General features: G+C 32.7%; 1 protein-coding gene across 1 annotated transcript in view; it reads left to right on the top strand.

Annotated features, from left to right (window-relative positions):
• The first annotated feature begins 3909 nt into the window (after positions 1-3909).
• The window catches only part of LOC148275022 (oxidative stress-induced growth inhibitor 1-like), a 36301-nt gene continuing 27322 nt past the window's right edge, over positions 3910-12888 (top strand). The window contains exons 1-2 of the mRNA XM_088236226.1: positions 3910-4114; positions 6403-6605. Of these exons, the coding sequence (XP_088092352.1) occupies positions 4048-4114; positions 6403-6605 (270 nt within the window). The 5' untranslated portion in view covers positions 3910-4047. The remainder of the gene's footprint in view (positions 4115-6402; positions 6606-12888) is intronic.

Raw genomic sequence — 12888 nt, forward strand, 5'->3', positions numbered from 1 at the left:
TCTTCCATAGCTCTCAGGTCATAGGTTGATTCACATGAACCAGTGACGTCATTTAAAGTAGTGCGTTTTTATCAAAATATTTTTCCTGTACATTTTCAAGAAACTTTGCGGTACAATTAAATGCTCTAATTTTTACCCTACGTCAGAAAACATTTTTTGTATCCAATTTCCCGTGGGGCTGAAGTTCCTCATTCTTGATGGAATTCCATTGTTATGATGTAATTACTTATGTTTCCATATAAGTTATTAATTTAAAAAATAATATACGAACTAACATGTACTTGTCCTGGTTCATATATAGGACAAAGGCTATTAAATACAGAGTGAAAGAACATTTAGCTTCACATAGATTAAATAACGACTTATCAAACTATGCATCACATTTAAATGAATTTAAACATACTTTTGATAAAACAAAAAACATAAAAATTTTACATGTAGGACATAAAGGTCAAAAGTTAGATAGATTAGAAATTTTAGAAATAAATAGGATAAAAAATAATAGCGATAGAATTTTAATAAATCAGCAGATAGAATTTAAAAACTCATCCTTATTAGCCCCCTTAGTTAGACCCTGTACATTGTAATAAAACAGTAAATATATTTCATATAATATAATATTTTCTTAAAGTACACCGCCGCCAACACATGTTTCAATAATTTGTCTCACTCTGTTCAATAATGTGTCTCACTCTGTTCAATAATTTGTCTCACTCTGTTTCATTACAATATTGCGTATTGTATATTTTTCAACTTATTTTTAAATGTACCTACACTTAAGATATTGTGTATTTGATTGATCACAAACTGACAATACTGCAGTGAGGGGTACAGTGAAAGTTTTTAAAGTTTATTTGTTTTGTTATTTTCGCGGTTTGATTGTAAAGAAATATTAAATTTTCGCTTAATTAGCTTTTAAAAAAAAAAAATGATATTGATATGCGAAACTGAAGGAAGACTCAAGTCTTATTGAACAGTTTCGGGAAAGGGGTGGATGCTTTCATTGTACACTTAAGATAATATTTAGTTTTATATAAATTACCCTTACACTGTATAATATTCACCAGTCTGAAGATGCCCATTAGAGGGTGAAAGCGCTAATTGGTCAAAATAAATAATTGGAAGTGTACTAAGTATTTTTTTAATTAATAATTTATATAGAAATATAAGTTATTACATCATTAAAATTTATTTGTTTATAAAGGTCCATGGTTCGAATCCCAGTCCCCCCCAACTCGATTACCATTTTCTAATAGTGACTTATTTACAACTCGTTGAAAATATCCCTAAAAATATATTATACGGGTAAATTATAAGAACGCACATATTTCTAAATAAAAGTAAATAAAAAATAGATTATTTTTTAAATTCTGTGCTAAAGGGGTTAGGTTTTTTGCGCGGTTGTTTTGACTGTATTATCGCTTGACTTTCCCATTTTATGAACGATAAACCCTAATACAATAAAAGATAACGTGTTATAGTCATATTTTTTACTGTACGAAACGTACGCATGACTTCATACCGCAATAATACGCAAATATGTTATATGGATGGTGTTATGCAAGAACGCGTCAAGAATTTATAAAATAAAAAACAGTTATTGTCAGGATCATGATCCAAAAGAGATATTTTCACTTTGAAAACATAGTTTGATGCGTTTAAACTTACAAATTTTATGTAATACATAATCCTAACTAGACAAAATAGTCTATATTATTTTTAACTTATAATTAGAAATCAAACACTGATTTGAGTCTACTGAACACTTTATTTTATTTTTACAAATATAAACATATAAAAAAAAAACTTCGTGGCAATTGTTTCGCCTTATTAGGGCATTTTCAAACGAATGTGAAGATTATATGGATTGAATGTCCTTATATAGTTATATAATTCATGGTACTTAAGTAGAAAATAAAAATAATCTTATGAACCATAGCATGTACATTAATAATAATTGAGGGAAAAACCAATGGTTAAGGGCGAGGCTAGTAGGTAATGGGGAATTTAGGTATTTATATTTGAATTTCGGGAAAAATATAACAAAGTAAGTATTTATTGTGAGATAATTAATGAAGCTTTATAGTTTTGTAAATTTAGATAATTGTTGTCGAAAAAATATCAACAATATTATAATAGGTTGCGGTTCATTTTAATTTTAAAACATGATTGAAATATTATGAAGAAATTTATATAAACATAAATGTATTATTATACAATATTTCTATTTTTAAGAATTTCTTATCAAAATATATAAATGCAATTGTAACATGATTCACTATTAATTACGCGTCATATAAGCGTCTATATTATTGTCACCCGTCTCAAACCAACTATCTTTGTAACTCACCTATACCGCGTATACACAAACTAGGAAACGAATGTACCTCTCATATCGACATTTTTAACTCGAGTCTCTGTGAATTCAAATCATCTCTTTGTAAATATTTTATGATCTTCTATAGTAACGATTATTGATTAATTTTCAAAAGCTACTTATGATAATGATCTGGTTTTAACTCATTTTATATTCATAATATACCGACTTCTTTATATCTTTTTACATATATGTATATATTTTTTTTCTTGTTATTTTCATACCTTTGTTTTAATATTGTTTTTCAGTTTTTTAATTTTTGTATATCTAACTAACTCATTGTATTGTTATTGTTTATATTATAAAAGGCACTTGTGCCGTAAAATAAATAAGAACGGTTTTGCCAATTCAACTTGAATAAGTGTTTTGGGTAATGTTTAAAGTCACAATAAATTTTCTAAATGAAAATTATCATGTTTGTTTTCACGTGTTCATATTTTTATCAGTGCGGCCATTATGTGAAGCAAAATATTGTCACTTTAAAATAATCATTCTTTAGAGGATAAGGAAGATTCATAATTGCACCCCTGGGGTGGTATTCTCAACGCAAAAGCGCGCGTAGGAAACGCATTTTTAACGCGTATTTACATACTAAATACACGCTAACAGAGCGAGATCTTCACGCGCAATTCCGTTCAGAATACCAGCCCTGGTATAAATTAACAAACTTAGTAATTATGGGTACGATTTCGTTTCACTACTTTTAAACATATTTTACTCTAAAGGGGCGCTTCTATGTACTTATATGTCAAAAAGGGCTTCGCAATATTTGCTATCTTATATGTAGCTATAGTCCTTAAAATGACAGCTGCCTAACTAATGTGACTAGTGATGGGAAATTACCGATCACTGATTATGTATCGATCGAATCGATTTTATCAGTTTTTTCATGCAAACATGATACTATGTTTCCGAAAATTGATATAAGAACGCAAAAACAAGCCTATTATAGTGTGTTTTAGACAATTTCTTACAAAAAAATAAGACATTAAATACTTTTTTTCATGAACAACAACAAAAAAAGAATTTTTATATTCGATCGATTTACATTGATCAATTTGTCCCATCTCTAACATTTTTTCAAAATGATGTAACCTTGTAAAAACGTCGTCAATAATAAGGTTTATTTTAGTTTTAAAGCTGATTTTATATAATTATCTTGATTTATATGTCAAAGCATTGTATTAAAACAATAAATTAACATGCAAGATACGAATAATTTTTCGTGTGTCAATATAAATCACTCCTTAGATGTTACTACAAAGTTATGTCATCACTTTTGTTGACAACTGTCAATCTAATCAAGCTATATTTTAAGGACTATAGTAACTATGGGTACGATTTCGTATCATTACTTTTAACAGTATTTTACTCTATATCTTAGATATAGCTAGTATAGGAATAACGTGTATATTTATTTTACGTCAGACTACAGTGCAGCTAAGATTTATTTACAAAACAAAACCTAGAAAAATTCATTGCTGATTAAAGATTTAAATATTTTCCATTGAAATATGTTTTTTCTATTCCAGATTTTGAAATTTCTTCTTTGGACCACTAGCGCCGCCCACGGCCGCCACCGCAAACAACCCGCGGCGTGAAGTTAGCGCCGCAAAACTGACGTTAGAAAAGGCGGGAACTCACGAGAAGGGAGCGCGGCTCCTGGGACCATGAGGGAGCTCCTATCCTTGCCCGGCCTGCCCGATGACGCGATCTACAAGGAGGTCGTGGTCATAGGTTAGTTTAAGTTCCTGTGCCGAAAATAAATGCAGGAAACGGCGTTGGTCGGATTCCCGCTGTCCGATAAAGTTCGGAAGATCCCGGGTGTTTCCGCCGACAATCGGGAATGCAGGGTGGCCAATCGGAACGGTATAAATAGCGTTAGCATCGTGGAATATTAGTTTTTTTACATTAGCAGCTGTAATTGCTAAAATATTATTCTTGTGTCTTCTGTGTCACGTTTTTTATTGCGAAAAACAAAATGAGGTTTGTAATTCAATAAGTAATATATATATATATATATATATATATATATATAGGAAATACTGCACGTAGATATAAGGTGTGACGTCATAATATATATATATATATATATATATAGGGTGTTCTTTAAACCGTGTCACATCCGAAACCACGATGATCAGTATGGGCAAGAAGACATATTAGCATATTAAAAAAAAATATTTAGAACGATGAGATTAAAAAAAAAAAATATTTAAAAAACAAACGGTTGCCTACTTCTGCAGGGGCGAAGTGAGGGGAGCGCGGCGCAGTATCAGACTCCCCCCTCCCCCTCCTCGTTTCTCCTGCAGAAGTAAGAAACCATTTGCTTTTTTGATATTTATTTTTTTAAAATTTTATTCGTTCTAAAAAATATTTTTATGTGCCAATATGTCTTCTTGCTCATACTGATCATCGTGGTTTCGGATGTGACAGGGTGAGAAATATTCCTATAGATGCAACTAAAGCTCTTGTAAATGCTTATGTCGTTTCGCGTCTAGATTACTGTAATGGAATATACGCAAATCTCCCAAAATATCAAACCAATAAACTTCAATCTGTTTTCAATTCAGCAGCGAGGCTTATTACGGGAGTAAAAAAATATTCTCACATCTTCGAGATTTGCACTTGTTAAAAAGCCCAGAGGGAATAAAATAAAAGCTGTGCTGGACAGTATTCAAACCCCTTCATGAAATGGCTCCAAAATACCTTTCGGACCTTTTTATTAGGGAAAATACATGTCAAAGAAAATCTACTCTTAGGTCAGCATTTGATTCAGGAAGAGGAAATCTTGTCGAAATCCGGCGCTCCCCAAACACTAGATTTGGAGATCGTGCTTTTGCCGCCGCCGGCCCCTCTGCCTGGAACCAATTGCCTTCAAACTTACGAATCATCAACAGTCCCAGTCAGTTCAGATCCCAACTGAAATCCCTCTTCTTTAGACTATCATACCCTCAATTTTAAATCTGGAAATATAATATATCACTTAAATTTAGTTAGAATGTAAGTTTAGATATACAACTGTAAAGCGCCCTTGAGGTGATTTTTTTTACAAAAATGGCGTTATATAAATCAGCCAAATATTATTATTATTATTAATGAACACCCTGTATAAAGAAAAACCTAAAATTGTCTATGAAAATGAATATACTTGCATGAACATTTAAAGTATCTTTGTCGGTAACATATAATGAGGAATTCCACTTTTTTCTAATTTTTTTTTCTATTAGCATACTATTTAACTAAGCAAAAAATATGTTTTTTTTTTTGAGCGTTATTTACAAAGATATGATTTTAAAAAGTTACATTTATCAAATACCGCGCCAAATGACTGTAATCAGTGTGTCACTTTTCAGTAGTGACGTCATGAAACGGTTGGCGTTCTTACTTTCACTGACCGCGGTAAGTTGTATTTCTGACAAGAATCTATGGAATATTGCTTTGATTACTTCATTTAGTTGATCTTAATTTGCTCATTTCTATGTTATGGTTGTTTTTACGAACGTTTCGATTTAGAAAAACCTAGAAAGTTGACATAATCTCTGGTTGAAATGTCAAATTATACAAATTATACTCTTTTTTTCTATGGTCAAAACGTTCCTTACAAGGTGCGGGGGCTTAAAAGCAGAAACCGGAAATACTGCACGTAGATATAAGGTGTGACGTCATTATTTACGATTTTAAAATGAATACTATTTTTAACATTTTTTTATTTATTTTTGCGTGCGTTTTTGATATATTTCATCCTACTCCAAATTTTTTAAATATTTATGTGTACACGAAAACATTTTAAAATTAAATTCCAGGTTGAGCTAGAATTCCTCATTGAACATGTTTAAAAGAAAAAAAAATGTACATTCTGCTTTTCATGCAGAAAACATAATTTTAATAATTTTACTTTGTAGATAAATCTTAACTTCCCATTGTTATCGGATTATTGAAATACGCTGTTGTTTACTCATGTGGTGCCCTATGCACCACTGTGTGCGGAAAGGGGATTGATGATGTGCATTTCTCATTTTCAGGTAACGGACCGAGCGGTATAAGCGCATCGCACCAACTGGCGGGGAACTGGGCCACCCTGCGGAGCGCCACCCTGGGGGGTCACCCGGACGCCATGTTGGGGGCGCGCCTGAGGGGCGCCGATCCCCGCCCCTTGCCCCTGCTGCCCCTCGGAGCCCTGGCCGAGGGGCTGGAAGGGCGCAGCAAAAACCCCATCCCACTACTGGTGAGGAAATATTATTATTAAAATAATCAAAACTTGCTTTACTTTTTCATTGCTTACTTCTTCCACTCCTTGACTATGCGGATGTATGTTATCCAGATGCTAACTCTAAATTTCTTGATAAGTTAAAACGATTGCAGAATGTTTGTATACGTGATCTTCGCAAATTCGACCACATAACCGAGTATCGCACGCAACTACACTGGCTCAGTATCAGGCATAGAAGAAATATTCACATTCTATCACTTCTTCGCAATATTTTAAATAATCCCACTTCGCCTGTTTATCTGAGAGAGCTCATCCAACCTCTATCACAACACGGACTATCTCTTCGTTCTAGTAACAAGAGAACCCTTTTAATACCCTTTCATCTCTTAATTTTCACTTTCATTTCTTGCCTCCTCTTTCTCAGTAGTAGCTGCTCAATTGTAAATTAATATACCCACTTATGTTAGAGACGCCACTTCTTTATTTACATTTAAGTCAAGATTGAAATATCACTATCTAAATATTTAAGTTGTTCCTTTATCCTTCTTCTTTCCTTCCCATCCCCTCTCCTCTCTTCATAGTATAGTGTTATTTTTATGTATTTTAATTTTATTAATCTTTGTTTTTAATTTTGTATAAAATCGTAAGATTCAATGTACTTGTAATTTTCTCAAACTGAATGGTTTGGGTAGGTAGGAAGAAATTGCGAAGGCAATATGCCCGCCCTTATATGTATATAAATTGTATATGCATATAGAGTGTTAAATAATAATAGTAATTAAGATTTCGGTCCGAGAGCACTGAAAGTACAGGGGCAGCATTGTGGCTTGATTGAGGCATTCAATTTATATAGATGGGAATTTAAGATGGACTAATCAAATCGAACATATTAAAATTAAATTGAAAAGGCAAATTTACTTTTTTAAAACTATAAGAAATATAATTAGCCTAAAAGAACTTGAAAAAATATATTACGCAATTACTCAATCAGTTTTGGAATATGGGATAATTGGATGGGGATGTGCAAATGACACTGATCAAGCAAATAATAATCGCACAAAAAGCTTTAATAAAAATTATCTTAAGAGTCCCAATCAAAACCAGCTCCCTCGGTATTTAAAACAACTTTATGTAAAATCTTTGTGACTATACGCACGTAAACATTATTCTCTACTTCCGTTACAAATACAAGAGTTACTAGATACTCCACCCTGATGCTGCAAAAAAATAAAAAAATAAATACAGCCTTCGGTCAAAGAGGATTGGCCTACTACTCGGTTAAAGTGTACAATCTACTTCCATTATCCATAAGGACAATTAGTAAGTAAAAATTGCTATTAAGAAATGGATAGTGGAGGTGGGTTGCGCACGGATCGATGAGTGAATCAAGCCAAATAGGCAAAATGTGTGTACTGTTTATGAAATTTGTTCTATCGGTCTATATAAATTGGTTATGTTTTTTATGATTATTTTAGTTTTTTATTGTTTATTATGTTAATGATAATTAGGTTAATTGGATTAATTACGTTTTTTTTATTGTTATTATTATGTTAACTTTGTTAAATAGTTCATTTAGGGCATGTTTCACATTTGTAAAATGTTTCCCTCGGCACGGGACACCCCAGTACACATTATTCTGTATAAAAAAAGAATACAAACAATGTAAAAGTATATAAAAGCAAGTCCTGCATCTCGTCTTCCACTGGTCTCTATTCTCTGCAGCCCTCTTCAGCTCGACATACGAGGCGCAGTTTAAATCTTCGCACACTTGCTCCGAATATTCCCGTCGGGGGCGCCCTCTATAACTTGCCCCCTCGCCATTCCCTCTATGATGTCGTGCAGGAGACCCTCATGGCGCAGAATGGGGCCGATCCTAAAATCGCTAAATTCCAAATATCTCAACTACTATTAACATTTGCCATACATTGTGTACTCAAATTTCTTGCATTTGTGTACCCCTACCTCGTCCTGCCGGGAATACGTCGAGTTACCAATATCCCTGTATATACGAAGTGTTAAAAACATTTTGCAATTTCTCTCTGTATATTTATTTATTTATTTATTTATTTTTTTATTTTTGTATTTATTTTATTTATTTATTTTTTATTTTTATTTATTTATTTATTTATTTATTTTTTATTTATTTATTTATATACGGCATTTCTGCCGTTTACATATATGTGGTATAAAGAGTGCTTAAAAATAAAAATATTTAAAAAAAAATCGAGTATGAAATATTAATATACTCGTACTGTACACATTATTAATGACTTGAAATACATATATATTTTAAAGAAATTATACAATAACAAAATACATTAATCCATCAAATTATAACTAACCCAACCCAATCTTCTGAAGATGATTTGCTCTTTTTGATAAAAATATGTTGGTCACTTTATTTTTTAAGTTAGGCAGAGATAAACTAAATATATCAAAATGTGATGCATATTCATTCCCGGTATTCTGTAATCTAACAATAGGTGAGTTATATTGAGCTACCGTTCGACAATTTTGACAATAAAATATTGTAGATGTTCTGCTTAATCTTGGTGGTACATAGAATGAAATCAATTTCAGTAGATCAGGGGTATCAAACATTGGTTTTATTATTTTATATAAAGTCATAAGATCGGTCGATGTTCTTCGTTCTTGCAATTTAGTTAATTTAAGAGAGTCTAAAATTTTGTTATAATTTAATTGATTAGTAGAAAAACCCACCTTAAAATTAATATATCCAAGAAATTTATTCTGAATTCTCGCAATAGAATCTGAGAAAGTGATTTGAATATAAAATATTAAATCACATTAAAAATATATGAAATCTTCTTTGTATATATTCTCACATGTAATTTAATATATATATATATATTGTTAAGTGTCCTCGGCACGGGCAACCCCAGTGAGGTCACATTATTATTATTTTCATCATTGTTTACAATGTTAAAAAAAAGAATAAATAAATGAATATTTATTTGCCCATTCATCAAATATCAGCGATTTTGTAATGTTTCCATCGGCCGTTGATTATTTACCCGCCATTTGTTCACATTGGTTGTATTCTGAAAACACTTGTTAAAATATGCCACATTGCACTGTTTACATTTTTTAAATATTAGCTTGCAAATTTATCCATTCAACTAAAGTATTTTAGAAAATTAATGTCATCATTCTGTAATAAACTGTTTACAAACATACGCGTCGTTTCATAAAAAAAATACACGGAATCTGTGTTGCTCAAATAATTATTTATTTATTCCTCAACATTAACCCTTTTCTCCCCGACGAAACAAAACGGTCCAGGGCCAAAAGGTCCAAAATGGGAAGTTAACATTTATCTTCAGTTTTATCTACAAAGTAAAGTTAAGTTTTCTGTATGAAAAGCAGAATTTGCATACATTTTTTTCTTCTTAACATGTTCAATTATATGTTACCGATAAAATACTTTAAATGTTTATGCAAATATACTCATTTTAAACAAAACAAACCATCACGCCGTTTCCCCGTAGGGGTAGGCAGAGAGGATAGAACGCCATAACACACTATCTTGGCCCACAGACCTCGCTTCCTCTACATTCATACATCTTATCATGCACGCACGCCGATTATTCCTACCTTTGACACGTCCATCTTCAAGTATTTTTTTTTTTCAATAATTTTTTTTTGCACCACAACAGGCCAGGAGGCCCAATTACAGTGGTGGATTGCTTCACAGAACACCCAGGCTTGAGAAAAATCACATTTTAATTTTTGTGTTCTCACCGGGAATCGAACCCGGAACCTTCCGTGCGTGAGTCAAGCGTCTTGACCACTACACCACGGAGGTCGCCTTAATGGACTTGATCGTGCCATGTATTTCTCGGTCTTACTCGTTTTCTGCATCCATCAACATTTGCATCGTAGATTCCTTTAGCCGTTCTTTCGCTGTCCATTCGCTCTACATGTCCAAACCAACGCAGCACCCCTTTCTTGATTCTGTCAATACTGCATGCCTCAGCCTTACACACATTCGCCTGAGGGATCGCATTTCAACAGCATTCAACCTACTTTCATCATCATTCAACCTACTTTCATCATCATTTTTCCAATTCCATACTTCGCTCCCATACATTAGAGTTGGCACTAGAACTCCGTTGTGAACTGATAGTTTAGCCTCCTGCGATAAACATTTGTTTTCCAAAGTAGATTTTAGTGCACCGTTCACCCTGTACTATACTCATTTTCGTACACAAATATCGGTTTTTCTTTATAGACAGTCGAAGATAACTCTGTTAGCCTTCCATTGTAATCGGGGCCCAGGGCTGGTATTCCAAACGCTTTATCGGCCGTAAATGTATTTGATTACTTTATATCGGCCATCTATGTATTTGATATTGAGGTTAAGTATTAAAAGCAAATTACTTTATTTATGTAGCTAAGACTCTATCCGAGTTAAATTAAATATGTAAATATATATACACATACCAAAAATAATATTATGTTCAATTATAGGTTGCCGAAGAAGATACTTTAAATGTTCATGCAAATATACTCATTTTCGTACACAAATAACGGTTTTTCTTTATAGACAGTCGAAGATAACTCTGTTAACTTCCCCTTGTAATCGGGGCCCAGGTTTATAAGTTAGGCCCGGAGAGATTTTAAAATTGTTAGCCCTTTTCACACATGCCACGCCAATCCCCCCGGCCGCGGCCCATTAATTTTGTCCATAAAAATGTGTCACCTTTTGTAGGGTGTACTCTGAAAATTACCGGGCCGGGTGGATCGGCGTGGCATGTGTGAAAAGGACCATTGGATGGGATGTGTCCCATAGTCCTTAAATGTAAGATGATTAGAATGACAGTTGTCAGAAAAAACTGACGACATAACTTTGTAGTAACGTCTAAGGAGTGATTTATATTGGCACACGAAAAATCATTCGTATTCTTGTACAATTCTTGACATATAACTCAACATAAATATATAAAATCAGTTGCATATTACAACAGACAGAAGAACATTTTAGAGAAGGTAATATAGAAGTAGCATCTACAGGGCTTATGACCTGTCATTGGCTGGTTTCAGTGGCCACATTACACACTGTGTAACATTCACCATTCTGCCCATGTTTGAACATCCACATTTCCTCAACTCTTCCATCTGTTTACTTTTTTTTTCTTCACAAAAGTCAGTCAGTGTAAAGTGGCCACTTAAACCAGCCAAGACAGGTCAAAAGCCCTGTAGATGCCTAGACTTCTAAATTACATTCTCTAAAATGTTCTTTATCTCTGTTGTAATATGTTAATGTAAACAGCTCCCCAGGGAGTTGAATTCAGTCCTTGTCTACTTAAATTTGGACATGGACAACTCAAAATATTGTTTAAATAAAATCAGCTTTAAAACTTAAAAAAAACTAAAATAAACCTAATTATTAACGACGTTCTTACAAGGTTACATCATTTTGCAAAAACGTTTGAGACGGGACAAATTGATCGAATAAAAAAAAATCGTTTGATAATGTTCACGAAAAAAGTATAAATGTCTTATTTTTGGTGAATAATTGTATTCAACACACTATTATAGGCTTGTTTTTGCGCCTTTTTTTTATCAATTTTTGGAAACAGAGTTTCATGTTTGCATGAAAAAACGGATAAAATCTATTTGATCGGTACATGATCAGTGATCAGTAATTTCTCATCACTATTGATTTGAGTTTGACAGCTGTCATTCTAATCATCTTACATTTTAAGGACTATAGCTACGCATCACCGAGAAGGGAGAGTTAAAAGCGTACATAGAAAATGAGTCAACGTAATGAATTTTCTCGCAAATATGATTACTTTGAAATCGATGAAATGATCAGTGGGATTTTTCAACTGAAGATGTATGTTGATTCAACAATTATTGTAACAATGCATAAACACGATAGATAACAAAACACAACCATATGTACACATGTAGTTATTGTATTTAAACAGCTGTTATTTAAATTCATAACTTCGAGACTTTATTTACCGTGTTAAACGACACAATGATAATTAGATTTGAAGAATACTTTAATTTTAAATTTGGTCAAACATATGTGACGCTAAAAAGCAAACGTGGCCATCTCCAACCACCGTGATTTTTGAGATTTTCGGTTAGTATTAATTCTTACGATGTTTTACATAATAATTTTAAGTTTAAACAACTCAGTCTCTTGATGGCTTCCATTGCCCAAAAGATTGTCATTTTTGCGTTGTGTGCTTTTCGAGTTTTTAAGTGTATAACAATGGAAAACAATACGACTATAGTCCTTAAAATGTAGCTTGATTAGAAT

The sequence above is a fragment of the Micrasema longulum genome, unplaced genomic scaffold (assembly GCF_059751315.1).
Source record: "Micrasema longulum isolate JH-2025_06_02 unplaced genomic scaffold, ASM5975131v1 h1tg001527l, whole genome shotgun sequence".
Taxonomy (NCBI): Eukaryota; Metazoa; Arthropoda; class Insecta; order Trichoptera; family Brachycentridae; genus Micrasema; species Micrasema longulum.